The following is a 24,759-nucleotide window of genomic DNA, read 5'->3' as shown; positions in this document are numbered from 1 at the left end:
CAAAGCACTGATGGAAGAACCCAGGAATTTAGTTGGTAATTCTGCCTGTCCTTCAGAGAATTTGGCAAAAGTAAGCAGGTACTGTTTTACTAAGCTGGTGGGTCCCAGAAGAAAGGAACCAAACTCTGCCATAAGAAAGCTTTCATTTTCTTCTGTTCTTGTTGTTTTGATTGAAATGACAGAGAGTGCACTTTGTGAAAGCCAAGAGCCTCTCCTGGAGTGCTCACAGCTGCAATGAAGGCATGGCATGGCCAAGCACTCTGTGCCATTCCCCAAATGAACAATTGTACCAAGCTCCATCCACCAGACTTTCTTTCTGAGTATGATCTGCAGCAGTAAAAGAGCAGCTCCTTCCCAGGAAGAGTGTGCAGATTCTGATGTGTTTCTGGACTGTCATTTCCTGTGATTCATTAAACTCCTCCTTTTCTCCTGCTGCTAATGACCAGTCTATCCTATTAAGGTCTATCAACATTTGAGAAAAATCTATCAGCATCCCCTGAACATCCTTTGTCATCCAAAAATCATGAGCAAGAACTTAAATGAAACACTTCAGGATTCTCTGTGAAATCTGTGCTCCAATTAAGAGTGCACAGATTAGAAATATGTTCCCTATGCATTCATATTCCACTTGTCCAAGTAAATTTGGCAATTCTGTGAACTCTGCAATGAATCTCCACTCTGAGGCACATCTTCAAAGAAAGGCTGAGAACAGAAGGTGGAGATGGATTTGAATAACTGTGTACAGCATTCATGATCTTCATAATATGAACACAATGCCTCTTGGATCTCATTTGAAAACTGGGCATAATTAAAAGCATCTTCATTAGAATACCTCCTTGTGGGGGAGAATGCTCCCTGAACTCTGCTGATTTCTACTCCTCACCTAGCATCCCATTCTCCTTTTGTAACATATAATTAATAGTGACAAAATCTTATTAAAACCTTAGTAAAGGACACTGATGCACAGTGCCAACAGTTTAAATCACATCACTCACCCGCACGATCCATTGTACTCAAACTTCCCTTGATTCAGCTGCATTGCTAGATCTGCCAAGAGAGAGAATCTACTCACTTTCCTGCTGAATAATGCACATCATGAACTAGATCAGAAAATAAGACTGGTTTTCCAGAATACTAAGTTTAAATAAAAATTTAATGCATATAAAACCCCACATTTAAGAAATAATAGGAAGCAACAGGAAAACTTCATATTTTTTCACAGGAGTAACAGCTTTACCAAGCATGCTGAAGTCCATGCTGGGCTCAGAAAACAGTATTTCCCTGAATTCAAACACACTTGGCAGGCAGGGAAGTAACAACTGTGGACATGCCAAGTGCCTGGGATGGGATTTCCATCATCTAACCTTTGGTATCTACCAAAGTGCAGATTGGCATCCACATTTCTGCAGATCACTGTGAATAACAGAGGGAAGCAGGAACTTTAACAGTGCAAATAACCTCAGAGTAACAGATATACTAGAGGAGACATCCTTGAGGAATGCACTCCATCACAATGACAGCCAGCTCTGATGAAGCTGCCTGCAGCCTGATGTCTCAAAGAAGGTGAGGTGCACGTCCCACTGCTTTTCTGAGGACTTAGCTGAATAAAATACCGCACCAAGAAGGCACAAAGATCACAGCAGCACTGCTTAGTTCCAACATTTGCAAGCATGTGAGTTTTAGTGAGTGCACTGTTACAGCACTGGTAGGGGAAGATCATGAACATGCAACAATCTCCCTCTATCCAACCCTCTCCAGAACTTTGTAAAGAATGAAATGTTTTCCTGCAGCTTTCTACTTACACATGAATACAACGTCCTGCTTTAGCAACAAAACAGTATTTCTCCTGCCCAACTGACTCTACCTTCAAAGGGAGCAAAACCTGCTCTGTTATACAAAATACAAGACTGTCTTATGCCCATACCAGTTATTACTGGAGTTACTGGGCAGCTGTAACTTTTATTTCCACAATCATCTTGACAGCACAGCTGGATCACAGGGGAGCAACACAGGAAAGCTGCTCACTTCCACTTAGACAGCTACTACTCTTAATGTGCAATTTAAAGGGGTTGGGAATGACATGCAGTGGGCAGAGGAAGTGCTGGGAGCACAGTGAGGTTTGTATTTCTGCTCCAGCCTCCCTGGCATGCCCACTGGAGTGCTCTACAAGCAGCAGATTCCAGCGTATCCCCTCTCCTGCCTCCTCAGCTGGTGAGCCTGGGGCACAGCTTTGCAGGACAGAACTCAGGGGATAACCAAGAGGAGTGTCTGCTGTACCAAAGACACTGTTCAGGGAGGGGCAAATGAGCACAAAAGCACTGCCACAGCCAGAGAAAGGCAATGGGAAATGGGCCTGAAGACATTCCTAGATGAATTAACAAACCCAATGAAAACAACAGACAGCCTGCCCTGCTGTACTCACACCTTCACTGAACAGGAACATACATCTCCTCTCAGATCACCCCATGGAGAGGCATTTCCATTCCCTGGCATCATTCTCTCAGCTGGGATCTCAGACCTGAGCACATGACTGCTGACATTTCCCAACAACTGGTCTAGAAATGCATTTGTCACACAGTCATTACTTTTTACCATCTTAATCAGTGCACTCCATCCTTGCTTTGCAGACATGCACCCAGCTGTGCCAGAGCTGTGTTTTGTGAAAACACTGATTTCCCTGTAATTAACACTTTTTATTAATAAAAGCCATTTCAGTGGGAAGATGCAGCACTCCATTATTTTTCCATAAAAGGACTGAATTTTCCTTCTGTGCATGGCTGTTTTTATTGCTCTTGTCTCACGCTCCCGTGCTCCCACCCCACTGCATTACTCAGCCATATGTCTGCTTCCTGCAGAAATGCCAGCAGCAAATCCACGGCATCTGGCTGACAGCCACTGCCCAGGCCATTCTTTAGGAGGGAGGGTCACCCTGCCTACCTGGGGTCTGATAGTTCAGTGAGACCATCTGGCAGCCAGCGTTCCAGAAAATCTGCGGCATGTAATTACTGGAGTCCACACGGCCCCCCTTGGGGTAAATCCGACTCATCTGCCGCTTGTTGTAGCTGGGGAATCCATCAAGGAAATCAAACAAACACCACACAGGTGCAGAGGCATGGCCTGCAACCTCCAGCATTGCAACACCAAAACACTCCTCTTGTTACTCTCACTATTTCTACTTAGTGAGGCACTTCCCCTTTCCCTCTGTAGACATGTGGCACTAAATGTAGAAAGGTGCACTGCTTTGTTTTAGCACTGGCAGGAAAGTGGGATGAGGAGGTCAAAGGATACTTCACAAACTCAATGGCATGAGTCTTCAAATAGCCCAGCCCGACAGACTCGTTGAAGGAGGACATGTTATGGTGAATATTACGTTCTAGAAAGAAAAGACAAGACATTTTAAAACACCTCTGTAATGATGAATCACATTCAAAATCATGCACTATAACAGCAGGACACAGCAGTTTTTGGTCTCTTTCCCCATTATCTATTACTCATAGAATCAAATTATAGTGATCAGAAATTTCATAGAATCAAATTACAGTGATGAGAAATTTCATAGTATTTCTGACTCGCTGCTCTTTTTCTCTCCTTGGGAAATCAACAACATTTTCCTTTTTTGTTTAGGACAGCATTGTTATTCAGAGCCTGCACTGTGTGGTAGATAAGGCAAACCAACATGATAAATTGTCTGGTGTGCAGTATCAGCTCACTGCTGCCCACAGTGACAGCTGTGCTCACCTAACTGCAGAGAGAGATGAACTAAAAAAAGCATTTCAGTTGGGAAGGCCCACGGAATAGAACCAACCTCGACAGCTTCTATTCTCCCAGTAACTGAGTGACTCCGTGTGGATGACTAATGGAATTACATGCTAACTTCACATCCAAGGAAACAGGTCTACAAACATACTGATGATGGTCATTAAACTACTGAAGTCTTATTTCTAAATTCAGGAAATGTAGAGATTAAAAAACTACCTAGGTTAAGCAAATACTTGTATTTCATTCAACCTTTTATGTTACCTTCTGCTACATCGAAACCTTGAAATTTTACAGGCTGAGCATAGTTGACCATTGTTGATAAATATGGATGTATATTGGTTGTGGCACCTACATATTTGTAAGATGCCATCCACGCTTGCTCATCTTCCACAGTTACTAAACCCTGGAAACACATTAAAAAGAACAATCACAATTCTGTCTGCAAACACTGCTGCTGGGTTTTTCAAAGGTGGGACAAAATCATAGCCAAATCTGCAGAAGGTTAAAGACAGTGCAAATTAATACAGGAAAAGTGGAACTTTAGTGTCACAAGTTAAAATTTATTTCCTTGCTGATATAAGACTGTCAATGTTATAGGATGCATGCAAGAGGGCTGATGATAGAAAAGCTCCTAAGCAGTGGGTAAATATTACATGAAGTTAGTAGGGTAACACTGAGATATAAGATAAATATTCCAACAGCCTGAACAATGCTGGGAGGTAATGATCCATCTTTGTCAAATAAATTCCAAAACCTGTGATCTAATATGCATTTTCTGATAGAAACTGTGTGTACTTGGCACTCAGTAGAACTTCCTCACCATGAAAACACAAATGGGTTCCACTATGAATCTTTCCTAACAGAAGCAAACAAAAATATAGGAACCATGGCCTTCACTGGACAAATAGGTGTCACAAGACAAGAGACACGGTACCAAGTTCCTATTCTTACCCACTTCAACTGATAAAATCCTGAATCCATCACCTATATAAATATGCACTTTATTTGTAACTGAACTTAGAGTTTCCTGCAAGTATCTCATCTGCTAGAAACCCACATCAGGAGACATTTCTTAACTGGCTCTCTCTGTCCAGTATTTGCCTTTCCTTAAACTAATTTGAAACACTGAAATTCTTTTCACTGAAATTAAAAAAGAAAAAAAAATTCTGTCAAGCTAAACAATCTCTGCAAATTCATCATGTTTTTCCCACACATGCATCTTTGGTTGTTCTCCTACAAAAAAATGTGCCTGTAGGCTGGCAGTGACCTTCAGCTGGGAAGTACAGTGTATTCAGACACCCAGCCTGCAGCTCAGGGTTTGGCAGAAGCTCTCCCCATCCCTGACTCAGGAAATACAGGAAGAGGAAGCTGTCCCAGGCCCTTTCTGGGCTTGGAGGAAATGCAGCTCACAGACCCTGCACTGCTGCAGCTCTTTCACTCCCTGAGGGGGCAGAGCAAAGGAAAAGTGAGCCCACTTACCAGAGTGATGGACCTCTGCCTGCCAGGCAGGGCAGGCACATCCCAAGAATGAAACCCATGTGAACTGGAACCACTTATGCCTTGCTGTGAGATGATTATAGTCAAGGGAACACTATTTTGTGGCTGCACAGAGTGACTGAGCTAGCAGAATGAGCCCAGGTACGTATTGTTGTATGTGCATTTTGGACTGAATTACACTTCCAGCAGCCCATGAAATCAAACTGACACCACATTTTAATGCTGATCATCAGGGCTCAACCCAACTGCTTTTCAGAAATGTGCACACTGAGGTTTCACAGATGTGATCCCAAGATATGCCCACTGCACATCCCTGTGTTAGTAGAAAACAGGCTTTCTTCTTTGTTACTAGGTCAATAGCTGGTTATAGAGCTTAGGTCAAATTCAGGCCAGATTTACCCACTGAAACCAGTTCTTTTCAGTGTCTTAACTTGTGAAAGGCCATGAACTCAGGCAGAACTGAGCACCCACCTCCTAAAACCCAGGGCTCTTAAAGTGCCTGCTTGGACTGCTCAGAACAGCGAATCTCATTTTACTGCCTTGATCCATCCACACCTCCAGGCAAAGGAGCCCCAGGGAAAAGGGAGCCCCAGGGCTGTGATGCCTCAGTGCCAGGCAATGGCACCCTGCAGGTGCAGCCCTGTGACTGCATCACTGACACTGCCTCAAAGACAAGGTACCAGACATTGGTGCTATCTTACTCCCTTGCAGACCCCTAATTTTTACAGTAGGGCTATACTCTGCACTGTTCACAACTTTAAAACTGTGAGTTAAGAAAGAGGCAAGGAGGGAATGTTTCCTAAAGTCTGCAGAAACAAAGGAATGCACAGGAGCCTTGTAGGGGATATAGAAGACAAGGGGGAAAGTTGATCTCTATGTCATTTACACCTCCCCACCCCTCAAGAAAAGAAGCAAAACTCACTTAGAAAACAACACAGACTGAAACAAAGTATGGTTATGAACAGGAGAGGCTTGGATGAGAGAAGAGGAGAAGGAGGAGAGTGGAAAGAGGGGGGAAGAGTCTTACAGAAGGGATTCCTGGGAGAAGATAAATGCAGAAGTCCCAAGGGAAAGCAAAAGGAAGAAAGAGAGAGGAAAACAAAGTGCAGTCAGGGTAAGGGCAGAGGGCAGAATCAAGCAGGGATGACAGATCTCAGCACCACTCAGAGAACAGGTTTCCCAGTGCATGAGATCAGATACTCCTAGGCAGGCAAAGGTCATGCACTCCTGTCTGTCCCCAGGTTTCTGACAGCCCTGACCCCAGTGTAAAAGCACACCAGAAGAAGCCCTAGAGGACCAAAGGAGGTAGAGTCACTGTCAAAAACAGGTGTGATGAAAACTGAGCATAAAATTGTTAAACCACTCAAAATGCATGGTGAGTAATATGCAGGTTATATATAAAGCAATAAAATAAACTACATTACATCCTGTGTCACCTTTTTATTGTTTTCTTGCTCAGAATCTTCAACAGCCTGAGGGAAAGAAAATATATATACATTACCCAAAGAAAAAGCAATAGGAAACACTCACAGTAAGGAGGAAAAATCCTCAAAAAACGAACGCATTTAGCAAAATGTAAACCCTTTTCCACCTTCCTGCAAGGCTCATCTGTTGCATACACTTTCAAAAATTTGTATCTCTTCCAAATTTGGGTACACAAGATCTGAAACTCAGCCATGGGAACAGGATGAAGGATGCAGACAGTTAAAGCAGAGCTATCACTAGATGCTGGGCACAGGAAGCTTCAGAGAAGAATGAAAGAATAACACACCCAGATAAAGATACCACAATAAAGATCATCTGATCTGCATGTGCAAACTGCCAGGCCCTGAAAACTGAGGGTAAAGAGTGCTGTAAACTGTGCTTGAAATGCCCACACTGGAGAAGGCCTGTCCCAGGATGTTATGTGCAATGCAGCAGTCTGGGGCCTACCTTCAATTAAAAGCTACTGAGAATCTCAGGTAAATACTGTCTGGCACTGAGTGTGCATTCCTGCAGAGTAAAGATCAAGGCACTGATCAGCAGAGGAGCAGAGAAGCTACCCAAGGACACGTGCTGAGGATGAGTGACTAGTCTGGAAACAAACAAAAATCCTCAAAACAATAACAATAACAACTACAAAAAAACCCCATCCAACCAAAACAGCCCAAAACATTCAGGTAGTCAAGGAGCAGTGACTCAGGAAATGCAAAGAAGTGCAATGACACTGCAGTGAGAGGATCCATAAGAGCTGAGGAAGCCAAGTTGATGACAGAAGATACCCAGAGGCAGGTCTGATGGCTCTGGTGCTGCTGCACACACACTGCTGTTTTCCACTCCTACACTTCTGTCTGCAGAAACATCCAAAGGAAGGCAAGGAGGAGGGAAGAAGCAGCCAGAACACTGGAGAGGCAGAGTGACATGATCTGCTGAGGTACCTCAGCCCTCACCTGTGGGCTGTGCTCTGCAGCCAGCAGCACTAATGCCTCCAGTGCCAGAGCAGCTTACTCTGAATTCCAGATCTGGATCTAGTTACCATCAATAACATCCAAGTGACTGATGGCTGCAATGGTCAGGTGTGAGTGGAATACAGAGAACCTTTTCCTGTCTGCCAGCCTGACAGAGCCCCCTCTGCCACACCTCCCTGGGAATTACTGCCCTGTTCTGCCTCCATGCTGTAGGAGGAAGAGAGAACCCACCCTAAGGGTTAACCATGGAACATGCTGCAGAAGAACCCTGCAGTGAACACACAGAGTGCAGCCCTGCCAAAGTACTGCTGAGCAAGGAAGATGATGTTCCACCTCTTACTGGGATTCTGCACCTGAGGTGCAAAGTGAAACACAGAGGCTGGAGCAGGGAGCTGTTTGCTGCCTTTAACTGGGATTTCTGATGAAATCCTCCACTGTACATTGCTCCCTACCCCCTGATTCTGCTTCCTCAGTGAGTGCATATCCCACCTGAGCAAGGGGAGAGTGGTTCTGGCTACAAAGTTGTGTGTTCTCATGAACCTGAAGGTGAGGGGCACCTGGTGAAGATCTCAGGTTGGAGTCTTGTGACAAGTCCTCTGATGTCTCCACAAAGCAGAGTGCCTTTTGCAACAGCCCCCATAGAAAGTTTTCATAACAATATATATATATGAAAGAAGCAATCCCACCTTTTTGACACTGATGGCAACAGCTTCTTTTTGACTGTAATCATCTACAAGGTCACTTCCAAACTTGTACTCAGGATGAGCTTCCTCCTCCTGGTCAGCTGCACAGAAAACAAAAAGGATCAGTGCAAAACCACAGCAGCTGCTGTTTTCTTTGCAAGGCATGAAACAAATGACAGCTGAATTCACAGGTCTGGGTGTGGCATTTCTTAAAAACAGGAGTAAAATCCAGAGTATTAGATTTCTAAGAGTTAGGTAACTGTTTCCAAGTGCAGTAAATTATAGTTAAGGCCTCAGATGGTTCATAAGAGAAATTTTATTTGCTGTATTTTTGAAGTAATCAGTATTTTGCTCAGGTGTAAAAACAAAAGCCATTAGCCTTGGGAAATAACAAGAACTGACGACAGAGTTCTTTAGATAAAGATCTAAGAAGATACCAGTGGCCAGGCTTGAGTGCATGGTCAGGCTCCTTGTGTGCCCCTCTACAGGGAATTGTTCTCATCTGCTTTTAGGGTGATTTCCATTAGAACCTACAGTACCCAAAGCTAAAAACTAAAGGGGAAAAAAATTCAAATAAATGAGGAGCAGGTGGAGGCTAAAGCTGGGACATTCCCTGTGACACAGGGCACAGGCCATGCTTCAGACACTGGCAGGTGGGGTGTGATTTACACCTTCTGAAGATGCACATTTAAATCACACCCTAAATACATGGATTCTTCTCTGCTGGCCACATCACTGGCTCAGAGCTGCACATTTACACTGAGGATAACTGAGGTCTGGCAAGAAAAATCCTTCCCCTCATTTCATCCTTATACAGTATAATGCAGTAATCCCCTCTGATGCTGACGCAAGTGCTAAACACAGTGACAATATGTGTTCTCAAAGCAAAGAACACAACTTCTTAGCCTCTGCCTCTCAGAATGAAAGTCTGATTTGGTTGGTGCTCTAACACAACTTCTGACCAGTGAATGGAATGTGAAATTGTCTGGGGTGGGGTGGCCAGGCTGGGGTCTGTGCAGATGGCCCTGCACTGAGCCCAGAGCTGCTGCTGCTGCTGCTGCTGCCACAGAGCACAGGCACGAGGGAAGGGAGCACCCAGCCCAGGGATCTGCCACAGGCCCCTGAGAGCCTTCAGGAAATCCTTACCACTTTCTATTTCCTCTTCGTTATCATCCTCCAGGATATTTACAGGAGCAGCAGTTTCCCCAGCCTCCATCATCTTCTTCAGAGCATCAAGCTGTTCTGTTAATATGAAAAATGAAATTAAATTAGTCGTGACATGAACAGTTTGTAGCACAAAGAAATACAAGAGAACCATCACAAATGATTCCCTGTTCCTCAGATCATTCTGTTTAATGACTCCTCTGGTTTTTCAGTTGGTAATAAAATTTTACAGAGTAAGTAGCACCAATAAACACAGATTGCTGTTAGATCTGAAAAGTGGTCAGCAGTAAGGGCCGTGCCCAAAGCTCACTGAAATGAAGGGAAATACTTCACAGGAGCACAGAATCAGGTTGGGAAGGGCCTCTGAGGCTGCATCCAAGCTCTGCCTGAAGCACCAGCTCTGTCAGGCAGAGTGGCTGAGTGCCACAGCAGCCTTTCCTTAACCTCCTGCAGGGACAGGGACTCCCCATCTCTCTGGGCAGCCCACCCAATGCCTAACCACCCTGCTGGGAAGAAATTCCCTGTCACTAAATACAATTTGCTTGACAATCCAGGAAATTCCCCTAAATTCCCATAGACTACAAAGGTCTCTGGAGCAAGCACATTGCTCCCTCACAGGATAAACAGGCAGCTGCCCCTTCAGTGTTTGATCCCTGCACATGGGGGCACAGTGTTTGGGTTTCCAGTTTGATCCCTGCCAATGGGGGCACAGTGCTTAGGTTTCCAGCTGTGCTCCCATGGGCATTCAGTCACACAGGAGGGGCACAACCAGGTATGCCTGCAGCCAGTGCAAGGCCTGGGGGTTTCTCTTGAGATGGAGAAGGAGCAGGGTTTATCATTGCAGCCACACTGGGAACTCATACAGCAACATTATTGTTACTGGAAGGAGATAAACATCACAACTGGCAACAACAGCAAGAGGAGCAATTTGAAATTCCATTTCACTTCATGCTTATCCTGGAAGAACACAGCAATGCAAACAGACTGGTGTTGGCAGAGCTGACAGGAGATTCTATCTGCCTCATATTTCAGCTCAAGCAGCAATGTGATAAAAGTCCCAGGATTACATTTCTGGGGCTGGCTGTGCTGTGCAGCATGCTGATATCAAGGCCTAGACTGGAACTCACATGAAACACAAGGGCAAACCAAATGTTATTTACATGTAACTCCTATTCTTCCAGCACTAAAGAACAAACAATCTGGAAACTTTGGTAACAAAGCCTGTTTGCAGTGATCTGGACTTTTGTTTATTTAGTATTTGACAAACGTTACTTACTCTTTTCTACTTCAGGTTTCAGCCTTTTATTCTTTATGAGAATCTTTCTTTTGAGGTCATTGGGAGATGGCAGGGCTTTTCCTTGTTCAAGCTGTAAAACAATTCAAAGAAAATGCTCAGTAATAACGACACCCTTTGGCCTCCCTGTCCCTGTCTGGATCTGGATTTTAGGGCAGGAACACCGAGGGGCAGTGAAGGGGCAGTGGCACCTCAGGCACACCAGGAGGCTGTGTGGCTGCAGCTCACAGCCTGCTCCCCTCCTCCCCTGTGCTGGGGGAAGCTGTGCTCAGCTGAAGGGGCTGGAGAAGCCAGCACTCAGCTCTCCAGCCTGTGCTGGGGGAAGCTGTGCCCAGCTGAAGTGGCTGGAGAAGCCAGCACTCAGCTCTCCAGCCTGTGCTGGGAGAAGCTGTGCTCAGCTGAAGGGGCTGGAGAAGCCAGCACTCAGCTCTCCAGCCTGGGCCAGCCCCAGCTGCACTGCTCTGAACGTTTTCCCACCTCTCCTGCCTGGCAGAGGGTGTGGATGTGACCTGCACTCCTGAGAGAGGAATTCCTGCTTTCCCTCCCTCCCTGGCTCAGCCTGTTATCTGATCTCTAAATAAGTCACCTGCTCTGGTCCCCTGGAGCTGCAGAACCCACCTGGAGACTGGAAATGGACTGGCACTGGGGCATGGAAAACTACCAGTCCTCAGCTAGGAAATGGGGACTGGCTTTGCCAGCAGGGTCACAAATTCAGTACTTCTCAAAGGCAAAGGGGACACACACATACACACACAAGGAAGTAGTAATAAAAGTTCCAGTTTGGGGAAGGAGAAAAAATACTATTCAGAAAAGAGGAAAAGTATGAAATCCTCTGATTTAAGCCCCATCACATCACTGAGCCTAAGAAACAGAGAACTGGGTAAGGTGATTAGCACCCTCCCCACCTCAGGCTTGCTAGGAATGTTACCCTGGGAGTTGCTGGTATAATCACAGGATATTCTGAGTTGGAAGGGACCCACAAGGATCATTAAGCCCAACTCTCAAATGAATGGCCACACAGAGACTGAATCCACAACCTGGCATTCTTAGCACCATAAGAGACTGGGGTTTCCAGTGAAGTCTAAATGATACAGGAGCAGAAGGTGTTTCCATTAATAGTGACAATTCTTAACAGAACTATTCAGATACTCTGATCCCTTAATCCAAATCTGAGCTAGAGAGAAGCAGCACAAATTGAAACCAAATAGAAAACCACCATATCAACCCAGCCCCAGGGGAATGGATGGAAACCTCCTCGAGGAAGGGCAAGGGTCCTGCCCAGCACCCAGGCAGGCTGGATGAGCTGGCTGGGTGAGCACACCTGCTCCTGACAGCGCTGGGGCTGGAACCGCACTGGGGGTGTAGTGTAACTCCACTAGATGTCAGTGCTGCAGAGCCCATCTCTGCCGGGCTGCACTCCCACACAGGGCCACACTTGGATGCCCCTCGGGACGAACATCTGCTTTTACTCCAAACCAAATGTGCTCCAGCCAAGTGCCCAGTCTCCCCTAGCCTGCCTCCCTCAGGCCCTGGCCAGGTTCTCAGCTCCAAGCTCTTGCCAAGAGCTGCTCCTGCCATCTATGCAGCGTTTGTGAGCAGCTGGGACTGAACCCACCCACAGGAGGGGAGGACACAGAACACAGAGGGCTCAGCTTTGTTAAACACACCCAGGGATGGTGGCCCCACCACCTCCCCGGGCAGCCATTCTAGTGAAAAATTTTTCCTAAAAATATTTTAGGATGAAAAGTCATCTCTTTTAAATAAAACTAATACAAAAAATAGAGAGACTGGCACAATATAACATACTGGATGTGTTTCTAGAGGCTGCTTCAACAGGAGATCTCCAAAAAGGTCTTCACAGTATTTTGACATCTTGTACTGTTGATATTTGCTGGAAAAGATTATGCCAGTTAATTTTTAAATGTAAAAAAGAACTCACTATCACTCAGCACAAAAGAATAATGCTAAGTAATGGAGACATCCCAAATTACATACTGCCCACTTTGTTTCAACTGAGAAGTGTTACTTTACTGTAATTATACTGTCAATAAGAGTCTATTATTTGACATAGATGAATTTAACAAGACTAAAAAAGTAGAATAACTGAATCTTACACAGCTAATGGAACATCCAACTACATTTCATAGCTTTATCACAGATAAAAATATTGCCACTATTAAGCTACATAAAGATTGATGAGTATATTAAGTGACAATCAGCATGCCTGCATACCCCCCCCCCCGCCCAGTTTTCAAGTATCATATCATAGCATTTTAAACTATATCATCTCTCTCAGACAGTGCACAATTTAAAAATTAACAGTGGGCACTACACACCTGCAGTGATTTTCAAATGAAAGAATGACAGGGTACTCTGATGTTACAAATGCTGTTTCCTTAATGGCTTGAATTACATCCTGCAAAAAAGCAGCAACAGGATACAAGTCAGAATGGATCAAATTAAAAAGATAATCAAAGGGTTTTTTTTATTATCCACCCCACCCTGAGAAACACAGGGATGTCTTAAATGTGCAAATGGAGAGAGAAACCCCTGTGTTCTGATGCCCCCACAGCCTCGCTGTCCCTGCAGCAGGATGGCACCTCCACCCACAGCCATCAGTGGGGAACTCCCACAGGAACTCCTGCCCCTCCAGGCCCTTTCCAGAGTGAGGAACTCCTCAGACAACAAAGGTATTTACTCTGGGGTGCAAAGGGCCCCACTCCTGCCCCTCCAGGCCCTTTCCAGAGTGAGGAACTCCTCAGACAACAAAGGTATTTACTCTGGGGTGCAAAGGGCCCCACTCCTGCCCCTCCAGGCCCTTTCCAGAGTGAGGAACTCCTCAGACAACAAAGGTATTTACTCTGGGGTGCAAAGGGCCCCAGGGTGTGAGGGAGTGGGGCAAGAGCAGCCAGCCTGCTCCCTGCAGGCTCTGTGGGAAGGCAGAGGGAGCCCAGGGTGGGTGGTGTAGGTCAGGAAAGAGCCCCAGAGCCTGGGCCAGAATCCCTGCCCCTGTCAGTGCATCCCACAGGAGTAGCAGCCCAGGGAGGAGGGGAGGCTGTCCTGCCTGGCCTCCCCTGAGCTTTGCTGCCAGCTGCAGAGGTGTTACCTTGAAAAGGATGTCTGTGCACATTGCTTTCCCATGGGTTATTATGGGCTCCTGGTCTTCACCTTTGCCATCCCAACAGTCCAGCTCTACACACCTGAGGATCCAAGGAAAATAAACACAGTGTTTTATTCCAGGTGAGCTACCTGGGACATGTTTTAGCAGTGATGGTCAGAACAATAAGCTGCAAATCAGTTCTGGGCATTGCACAATTCTTTCTAAGCTGTACATGTGTTATTTCTGTAACTTTGGATATACCACCTTAAATATGGCATGTGTGAGTCAGTACATTCTCATCTGGACAATAATGTCTTTAGCACTGAGCCACTCTTCTTATTCTCATTCTATTAAGTCAATTAGTGGAAATTAAGCAGGAAATCATAAACTTCCTGATTCTCATTAACATATAGACTTTGTCACTATAAAGCAGAGAGCCCTCTGAAATTCTCCAGCTGTCATTCTCAGATCAAACTTCTGCTAGCTTTCTCACAAACTCTCCTTATATCAATTTCTACATTCCTCTGCCTGGAGGAATGCCTTTGTGAGAAAAATAAGATTCTTAAACAAACACAAGTTTTCATTTGCCACACCAACACATTTATACATTCAATTGTACAAGATAGCAACACCAAGGTACATTATGCAGTATTTTAAAGCATTAGATTCACAAAAATGGATTATGTCCTGCTTCCAACCTGCATCCAGCCAAAAGCACTTGTCTGTACATCTCCACTGACGACTTGCCCCCAAACTGCCTGCCTGTTAGATAGGTATTGTGGGAGGAGCTGATGAAGTAGTGAGCCAGAGGATGGTCCATCTCCTGGTACAGCTCCAAGCGGTCCAGGAACACGGGGGCATTCTCATCTGACATCAGGTACCTGCAGAAGCCATCACTGGAGATGACACCTGCAGGGACAGGGAGCCACGGTGAGTCACTGCCAGCAGCACAGGGTGCACAGGACCCAAACCACCTCCCAGAGCAGGAACCCAGCCCAGAACCTGCTAGTGACACAGGTTCCTGCAAGCATTCAGCTCTCTCCTGCTCCTCTGCTCCAGGCTGCAAAATGCGCCATTATGTTCCAGATTTACACAGGTTCCTGCAAGCATTCAGCTCTCCCCTTCCCCTGCTCCAGGCTGCCCAGCAGCTGGTGCCAAATGTGCCATTATGTCCCAGATTAAAACCAGGTGCCCACCAGCTCCACTCCTGAGTCCAGCACTCATCAGCAGCAGGCTAAGGCACAGAAGGAGGTGCAGAAGGCAAACAGGCAGTGACATCTCCTCGGAACAGTCCAACAGTTCTGATCTCTGGGAGTTGTGCAGTCAGGGGCTGTGAGCTGGCATGGAGCAGGTTCCTGTGCCCCCTGTCACAGCCAGCCCTGTGCCACATCACTGTCACCCAGCTCCCCACTGACACACACACAGGGACATGCACCTGAGAACCTCGGCAGTGCTTCATTCACAAAATATACCACACCTTCATTAAGGAAATCTACAATACCTTCCATTTACTGTTTGAAATACATGTTCATACCTTTGTAAATAAAAACAGAAACCTACAATGAACATGGCACATACAGGAATTCAGAACACAGAATTCATAACACCTCTCTTATCTGTCTGCTGGTTTATGCCTATAATAAAGCATAAAAAAATACAAATTAAGGGGTAATTTTTAATGAAACCAAATTAGGAATAATTAGTATGGCAATATCAGTTTTAAAGAGGCCAAGAGTCTGAAAAATGAAAATTATCTGTGATAGGGAATAAGGGATTACTCACAAAGAGCTGCTGCTGGGAATGGTTACCTGGCACTAATTTTGGCATTGCTTTCTCTGAAGTAATTTATGAACATTCAGCTGTTGTTAAGGTAAGGTTGCAGCAGTCCTATTTTTATTTTCTTTAAGTCTATTTTTCTCTTATACAGAGAAGTGGAGTGATCCCAGTTTCCATTCTACTTCTAACTTTCTGAAAAAAAAAAAACAAGCCTAATGGAGCTTAAATGTTCTGTGCTTGGTGTCAGCCAGGGGTGAGCTGCTCCAGAATGTTTCCCAAGTGCTCTCAGCTGACCCTGAGTATGAAGAAAAGGGGGCAAAAACCAATCTGATGTTGAAGGGGAGGTGTTTTTCCAGCAGAGCAGTGTCCTGGCCCAGCACCCTCCACAAGTGCTTGTCCCCACACCACAGGCACTGCAAACTCCCTTTTAAAAGCCTGAATGCTTCAGAACAAACTCCCCAAATGCCCAAACCCAGTGACTCTGAACTCCCTCCCCCTTTACCTTTCCTCTTCAAGTCTTCATCTGGCTCATATGTCTCAATTATCTGCATTGCTCTTTTTGTGTCATAAAAGGGAAACAAAATTTCATTGAGCCGAGGATCTCGCTGATGCTGAGGTGAGAAAACAAGGGAATTCAGCAAAACAAGACAGTGCATGGCTACCACACAGAGCATTTCATTACTGCAGATGAGAAAGAAAGAAGTGGACATTTAAAAAAAAAAGAAAAAAAAGCAGCCCTATAATTTACAGATTGTTCAACAGCAACTTCAGCATTAGGCAGAAAATGAATTTATCTTTCATAAGAAACCTAGGCAGTTTGATCACAAAAATAGTTTTTAAAAAGAAAAATCGAATGCAATCATGTAACTGGTCTTACTCTTGCTTATTCATGAAAATAATGACTGCACATGGAATCTGTGCAAATGAGATGTTGAAAACCAATAGCTGAATGTCCCTTTGTAAATTCTCTCTCTTCCTTTTTTTTGCAAAGACTTGACTGGTGGCACTGTAATCACCTCTGCAAAAATGCAAGTCTTACACAATATCTACAGTTAAAGCAAAAAGGTAAAATAAAGCTTTACTGTAAATAGAGAATTAGAAATTTGAGTTTAGAAATGTGCAAGTACTGGATGATTATTTGTGAATCATGGAAACATCATGTTTTAACTATTCAAAAACCAGCACAAGTTCTTGGAGTAAATGTGCACACAGCATATTTACACAGAATTTCACAGCATCATCTCTTAATTCACAATACTTTACAATATTAGGATTTAATAATATATGTCATGTTTAGGTACAATTTAGCAGTGATTTCTAATAGACTAATAAAAATCAGAATTTATATGTTTTCACTTTGCAGTGTGCTATGTAACTTTGGTTTTTGCTCCATGCTGGATTAGAGCCGCACACTGTGTGCCTGATTCTCCATTAAAAGAAAATTAAAACCAGAATTAACAGAATAGTAGCATGTAAGCAGATGCAACAAAACAAAGAAATAAATGTGACTGTGAAAACACTCTAGTCCCCCAGAAGGTGCACAGTTTCCAAGCTTTAGTTTCAGCAGAATCCAGAGATGTAAGAGGCCACCTCCATACTGGCAGTCAATAATTTGGAGTGACAGGATGGTGTTGACATGGCTTACACAGTACTATCAGCATTTGCTGTAATTCCTTATGTGGAAAGTTATTAATAATTTTTCTTTTCCCATAAGAAAAGTAACATCCAATCCAATCTCTTTTCTTACAACCAATCCATTGGTGCATGTGCTTACTTAACTCCAAGAAATTACAACCAATGCCAAGTCAATCATGCAGTTAGGGAGGGATGTTTCAGGGGATGCCACTGGCACTGCGCAGCACCTAAACACAGCAGGGTTATCCAGAGGGGCTGTGGGGATGCCCAGAACACTCACACCAGACACCACAGGCTGAGGGGATGCCCAGAACACTCACACCAAACACCACAGGCTGTGGGGATGCCCAGAACACTCACACCAAACACCACAGGCTGTGGGGATGCCCAGAACACTCACACCAGACACCACAGGCTGTGGGGATGCCCAGAACACTCAGACAAACACCACAGGCTGTGGGGATGCCCAGAACACTCACACCAAACACCACAGGCTGTGGAGATGCTCAGGAACACTCAGACAAACACCACAGAGAGCAGATGGAAGCAGGACACACCAATACCACCACCACATGGCATGCAACAGCTCCAGGGTGACAAATGACAAGGCTTTACACCCCAGTGACAATACAGCACCTCAGAAAATGGCCAGAAACAGTGGGGAAGGCTCTGTGCTCAAGAAAAGGGCTCTTCCCCACTCACTTTCTCCTACAGTTAGTAATGAGCAAACAGAAGAAAATAAATGGGGTAAAGCAAAAAGTCTCCTCTTGAGAAAAAGTCCCAGAGTTATCAGAAGGAGCTGAGAGCAAAATATTCTTCCAGTAGCAGTGATCACTGCTCATTATTGATCCCCCAGTGGAACAGCAGGGTATCCTTACGTTCACTTTGTTTAAAAAATAAAGTTGGCAACTGATAAAGATCTACTTTAAAAAGTGATAATGTTCTGTAGTGCCTCATGGGGAAACATTCTGCACCTCAAATCTTGGTGGCACAGGGAACCTGTGTTTTGCTTTCACCCAAACCTAAAGTGTGAAATTTCATCTCAGAAGATAACCCACCCCAGGACTGATTGTGCATGTGCAACAAGGCTGTGTTTGGTGGTTCTGGTTGCTCTACCACACAGGGCACCCTGTTCTGGTTACCCTGGGCACCCCTACACAGGGCACTCCCAGGCAGGTGAGGTGACCTGACTGAAAAGAGGGGAGAAAGGGGGTCCAGAGGGTTTGCAGAGAGAGCAAAGCTCACCCAGCCTCCCCAGCACCTGGGAGTGGGCACAGCCTGAGACACACAGCACTGCAAAGGTGCTCAAAGCAGTTCTGCCTAAAAGCAGCACTGCCCTGGGCTGGAGAGAAGGGCCTTCTGGGGAGATGGACAGCTGGGGGATGCAAAGAGGGACTGGGAAGGGGGGAGGAAGCCAGGAATTGGGAATAGAAAATGATCTCTCCCAAAAGAATGGATGAGCACTGGTCAGACTACTGAAAATTCCATTTTAACTGTTACTTGCCTTGTTATTTTATTGCTGTAAATGAACTGCAGGAGCAAATCTCAGTGGTAGTGATTTCAGTCCCTTTTCTACTATATTTCCTTTTATTTTCCTCCCAAATTTTGACTTTAAAAACAGGAGATCTAGACAAAATACTCAGTGCATGACAACAATTAAGTTTCTAAACTTCCCAGAAGCTTTAATAGTGGAGCACAATTAAATCATCTGTCAGCCAGCAGCATTTAAAAGTCAAACAGAGGCAGAAGTTTGGAAAAATTCCAGGAAAGCTGCTCACTCTCCTCTCATCCCCAGTCACACACCCTCGTGCTCTCTTAAAAACCCATAACACTTACAGTTTTTGCAGCATGCCTTGGAGGTTACTGCAAAATAATTTCAGCTAAAGAGTCTCATGAAGAGCTGCTGTGCCAAGTGACTCCCCTCTCCTGTAATGGCAATAACCTTTTGATATTGCCAGCATTAGACACCACTGCTAATTGCAGGGCTGGCCAGCAGCCAAGGGACAGAAATGATCCCTGCAGGAGGCACATCCTGGGTCCTTTTGTGCCTTTCAAATTATGGCCAAAACTTTAAACTCTGCTTGGAGGCCAAAAGACCTCCAACACAGACCAAAGGCATTGCTTTCAGTCACCAGAATAAATGTCCTCCCCTAGAAAAAACACTGGAGTAATTCATCCCAGCTCTGGTCCTGATCCAAAGGGGCGCACCACAGGATTTCCAAATGCAAAATGAATTTTGTCAATATGGATGCAGTCAACAAGATGCATTATTTCCAATATTACCTATACACTTCCCCAATACTACCTATATTTGCCTATATACACAAAATTGAGAGCACAGCAACTCAATCTTAATTTTTCAATCAGTTACTGGAGGTAGGGGGTTCTTACAAATGCTGGCAGCTTTTCTTCAGAAGTTTGGGCTTCAATGAACTACACTTTAAATTAAAACAATTAGAGATCAATTTTAAAATGAAGATAAAACAGTAATTTACCTGACAACGAAGAGTGACACTAAAAAATCCAAAGCTGGATGTCTCACAGCAGTAAGATTAAGCCTTGCCAATAGATAGGAACTGAGGCCCCAAATATGTAACCCCAATTATGTAATCAAGCTGCTAATCTTCTCTCTCTCTCTTTTCTTTTTGAATACCCTTTCTACAAGTAATTCAGATGAATTTGAATACCCTTTCTATAAGTAATTCAGGTTTAGTGAAGAGTAAGGTACATGTTCTATGCTGAAAAATAAAATTATATTCTAAATTTGATATATAGGCAACTTACAGCTTGGATCTTCAGACTGAAGTATCCAATAAACAAACATGTATATATACAAACATATATAAAATTGAACTGTAAGTAGTAAAACAATTCTAGATGGAGAGATTTTTTTTTTGGTAACGCACCTAAAAATGTCACATAGTGAGGCTGGCAGCTCCCCATGTTCAGGATGACAATAATCTGCTGGTACAACACCTACTGGGATGTGTTTGCTTTCCATGGATGTGCTCTTGTCAAATCCACATACTGCATTTATTGCTCAAATGAGGCAGTTTTCTATAACTTACTGTGCTTTAGGAACAGAAAAGAGCCAAGCCCACACTGTTTATTGAACTACTTCACACACTCATGATGCTTTTAAGAAATACTAAATACTTCTGCCAACAACTGCATTCTGGAAATACAGCAATAAAAATATTTCCTCCTATTCTGCACACATGGTATTTTAAAACTCATATACAAACTCTTAAAACATCTTCTTAGCTCTTAGTTGTGTAACAGATTGAAATACTGTTGCTGAGGAGGATGAAATCCCTGTTTATAAACACCTACTTCAGTTTTTCTACTGTTCTAGAAGGACTAGTAGATGGATTTAGCTGGGCCTACAGGTGAAATAACTGCAATGCAATACTGGATGTATTTCAGTGCAATGAACAGCACAAACAGCACAAACCACACAGGACTCACACCACAACACAGGCACAGGTAACCAGGAGGGGCAGCTGCAGGGCCAAGGTGCAGAGAGCAGGGCAGCACAAGGGCTCAGCTGATTTAGCCCCTGGATGTTCCCCAGGGGAGATCAGCAGGTCAGAAGCACACAGGGGCATGGACATGCAATGGGAAGCTGGAGCAAGCCACTGCAGACACACTGGGGTGGGAGTTAATGTATGAAAAAGCTTACTTCATTTAGAAAGCTCACTAATTGGTCTACCGTTAAATAATCAGTTTTGTCTCCATTGCTGAAAAGGAATTTATTAGAGAATGTGAGTTGTTGTACACGATGCTACAGTAGGTATGATTTATATGTTGACATTGCTGACACTTAAAAACCACCTGCTATTTTCTACTTGAATGTGGTTGTATAATCTCAACATGAACAGGCACAGAAAACATGCTAACTGTCTATCAGTACCTCCCACAACATATCTGCCTATCCCTGAACAGCATCACATCATAAAACAACATGTAAGTCCTCCAGCTGAGAATAAATTTAGTGAAGAAATTTTTCAAACTTCAAATTTCTTACTTAATTTAATTTGTTCACATACTGTGTTAATCACCTAAAGGAGCAAGTTAAAATTACAGTAGTTAGTAAAGCCAATGCAAAAAAAAAAAAAAGGGTTCCAGGTGTTTCCTTTAACTCATGTAAAGGTTGCTCTGAAATACAGAGAACTTTTACATTAACAGTTTGAGGAGGGAGGAAGGGGTAAAACACAGACTGGAGCTTGTTCTAAAGTACTGCTGATGCTACTAAGACTCAAGGGTAAATAAATTTTACAGTGTTCTGTCGCTATTAGTTATGGACTAAAAATACACAAAATGTCTCTAAAGCAAGATTATATGAAATTTGAACTTACATCTTCTTAAAGAGGTCCTCTATGTCAGTTCGGGGACATATCTTTTGGGTAAGCTCATAAAATTTCTCATAAGTAAAAGCTGCAGGCTCAATTTCATCATTCTGCAATGAAATACAAAGGTACATTTACCCAGACAAGTGAGCTTATGTGCTCTTTTCCCAAGAGAATACCTTATATCAGAAAAAAGCAACTAAGAAATGGTTTAGCTCCTTCCCAAGTTTAAATTTACACAGTTTCTTTTGTACTCTCTAAAAGTAATTCTGAGTTCATCTTTATTGTAGATTTGTTAGATGTGCTTGTATTCTACCCTCAGTAATTACTAACAGTAATTCTACATAAACACAGAGCTAGAAAACAATCTATTTCTCTTCTGAAGCTTAAAATAAACCAAAACCCAACCCAAACCCAAAAAGTTCAAGCCATCCCCTCCCTGGGGCTCCCACTGCAAGTGGGACAGAGCTGGAGAGCAGCTCTGCAGAGGAGGGGAGCAAAGGGCAGGAGGAGTCCCAGAAATTCAACAGAACAATCTATTACACGCATATTTTGTGCTCATATACTTAGCATAAATGAACAAAAGGTGGTTTGTGACAGCAAAGAAGGGAAGCCTCCTCTAGGAGGTTTAAGGACCTCTGTGTCATACAGATTCAATTACATTTTGGCTCTAGTAAACAACCTCCAGCGATTAGTAAGTCACACGCAATAGGCACGCTTTTTGTGATGCAAATGGCTTCGATTACAGCTACAAACGTGAATGAGTCATTCCCTTAGTAGTACACAAAAGCACTTATTCACAGCCACTAAGTACCTTTCCGCTGGGAAGACCCAATTCCTTCAGTGCCTGGAAGATCACTTTTTCTGTTTTACCTGATGCAAACGTTCTGGTTATGCTAAAACAAGAAACAGTGGAGAGAAAAAAAAGAAACAACAGAGAAATGTCAGTCATTTTTAAACAATCATCTCTCACTGCCAGCACTTTCCTCTGGCTCCGGCTGATGAATGGAAGCAGCTCCAAGCAGGAGTGCAGTGGGAGGATGCTCTGAGCTGCAGGGAGCAGCCCTGCTCTGCCTGCGATTCAACGGGAAATACAGAATAATGAACTGCAAACAGAACAAAAGAGGGGTTTTCACCCAGGGCACTGGGACACAGAGCCGTGCAAAGCACTCTTCTGTTTGCTCTTTTCAGCTGTGTGCTGGTACAAGTGACTGCTCACACAGCAGCAGATTCTGCAAGGGAGGAGATTCCCTGGGTCATTCCCGGCTGGGTGCCTTCCCTTCCATGCCAGGCACTGAACTGTGTTTGTGCTGCCTTCCCTTCCATCCCCTGCATTAAACTGCATTTGTGCTGCCTTCCCTTCCATGCCAGGCACTGAACTGTGTTTGTGCTGCCTTCCCTTCCATCCCCTGCATTAAACTGCATTTGTGCTGCCTTCCTTTCCATGCCAGGCATTGAACTGTGTTTGTGCTGCCTTCCCTTCCATGCCAGCACTGAACTGTGCCACACAAGGCAGAGGGGGCTGCTCCCAAAGGCAGCTTCCCTCCTTCTCCCTTTCCAAGCAGCTGCTGCTACCAGATCCCAGCCACAGGCAAATCCCAATCCCTGCTGCAGGGCTCCCTGAGCTCCCAGCCATGGAGAATAACACCAAATTCCCTGTCCCAGCCATGCTGCACAGAGACCCTCCCAGCTGCCCCTGGAACACTCCCACCCAGCTGATGAGCACCCTGCTCCTGCCCGAAGCGGGGGTGGTTTCACTTGCAATGAGATCAGTCCCACAGAAATGCAGCTATCTGGTGTGGTGAACAGGAGAGTGCCTATTTCTGATTCCATTTGAGAACAGGCAGAATCATCCCTGGATCGGAAGGGGGATCCAAACCTCACAGCTCCCCTGCCTTCTGTTTGGGGTTCGAGCTGCAATGCTGTGTGTGACCCACAACCCTTGCCTGTGGTGTCCTCACCTGCAGAGAGAACCCTTCGTTCTCCAAGGCATCCAAGATGTGTCCTAACAAAAGCTGAACACTGCAAACACTCAGGGGCTGCTGGTAAGAACGCGTTGCTCTTCATCACCAAGTGAGACAAACATTTGCTGAGACTTTTAGTCAATCTCATGCATAATAAATAATTTCACTTGGCAAGAGATGTGAAACAAATTGTGGCTGCTATTTGTTGCCATAGCAATTCATGGCTGTTTTATTCTCCAAAACACTTTAAACTGCCTATGTAAATATTTTCATACTAATAAAATTAAGATCAGGAAGTGAAAATATCTAAATGATAAAAAAATATTTTAACAAAACTTAGCCATGTTTTTCTTCTTACTGGGTCCTTACAACAGTTGATTTCTATGTCCCTATTTAGGCATCTAAGTTAGCTGTTTAATTTTCCAAAGCTGATAAGTACCAAGATATTTTCACTAAAATATAGACTGAGTTTAACTTTAGGCACTTGTTTCTTAAAAAAATCCTCAGGCAACTGTTTTTCCTGCTAATTCTAAACCACAGAGTAATGTTAGCTCTACAATTTACAACCTATTTCCAGCCCTGTAAATTTCTATGTCTTATTATAATGAATTGGACTCCAATAATAAATGTCCTGTAAAACATGTAATATTGGTGTAAGTAATTAATCAGATGTGTGCCAAGATTCCATGGCTGCCGGGAGCTTACTTTTGATGCCAAATGTATTTTTTTATTTCTCAAAAGCTGACAGCAAGCACAGCAGTAATTTGTAATGACAGCAGCAGTGCAGAGAAGATTGCATGAATCAGAAAAGATTGTAAAAATACAGCATGACACGTTCATTTTGCCAAGGCTATTGCAAATAAAACTGCTTTTCCTTCTATCAGAAGAGAGTCCATCCTAGCAGATTTACATTCATCTGGACATCCAGAGGTGTTTACTCCTCATGTTCCACCTGCAGTGCTTTGGGGCTCCTGCTAACATGCCAGTGCACTTCCTCATAAATACTGAAAATCCTTCCCACCTCTGGAACTGAGGGATTTGACTCTGCTGTGCCTGCTGATGGATTAAATGACTTGTTACTTATGACCTTC

General features: G+C 44.2%; 1 protein-coding gene across 6 annotated transcripts in view; it reads right to left on the bottom strand.

The window, feature by feature from the left end:
* PLCB4 (phospholipase C beta 4) overlaps nt 1-24,759 on the bottom strand; it is a 176,472-nt gene that overhangs the window by 37,222 nt on the left and 114,491 nt on the right. For 4 of the 6 annotated variants that reach the window (XM_063152829.1, XM_063152834.1, XM_063152830.1 and 1 more), the window contains 16 exons: nt 22,519-22,600; nt 21,714-21,814; nt 21,038-21,095; nt 16,223-16,331; nt 14,643-14,853; nt 13,951-14,044; nt 13,181-13,260; nt 12,651-12,735; nt 10,827-10,917; nt 9,533-9,628; nt 8,390-8,487; nt 6,693-6,728; nt 4,021-4,162; nt 3,289-3,373; nt 2,938-3,062; nt 996-1,047 (listed from right to left, as the gene is read on the bottom strand). In XM_063152829.1, coding sequence (XP_063008899.1) covers nt 996-1,047; nt 2,938-3,062; nt 3,289-3,373; nt 4,021-4,162; nt 6,693-6,728; nt 8,390-8,487; nt 9,533-9,628; nt 10,827-10,917; nt 12,651-12,735; nt 13,181-13,260; nt 13,951-14,044; nt 14,643-14,853; nt 16,223-16,331; nt 21,038-21,095; nt 21,714-21,814; nt 22,519-22,600 — 1,545 coding nt within the window. The remainder of the gene's footprint in view (nt 1-995; nt 1,048-2,937; nt 3,063-3,288; nt 3,374-4,020; nt 4,163-6,692; nt 6,729-8,389; nt 8,488-9,532; nt 9,629-10,826; nt 10,918-12,650; nt 12,736-13,180; nt 13,261-13,950; nt 14,045-14,642; nt 14,854-16,222; nt 16,332-21,037; nt 21,096-21,713; nt 21,815-22,518; nt 22,601-24,759) is intronic. The other 2 variants (XM_063152833.1, XM_063152835.1) reach the window with 1 other exon arrangement.

This window comes from Melospiza melodia, chromosome 3 (genome assembly GCF_035770615.1).
Source record: "Melospiza melodia melodia isolate bMelMel2 chromosome 3, bMelMel2.pri, whole genome shotgun sequence".
Taxonomy (NCBI): domain Eukaryota; kingdom Metazoa; phylum Chordata; class Aves; order Passeriformes; family Passerellidae; genus Melospiza; species Melospiza melodia.
Note: the sequence above shows the minus strand (reverse complement) of the source record. Positions and strands in the feature narration are given on the sequence as shown.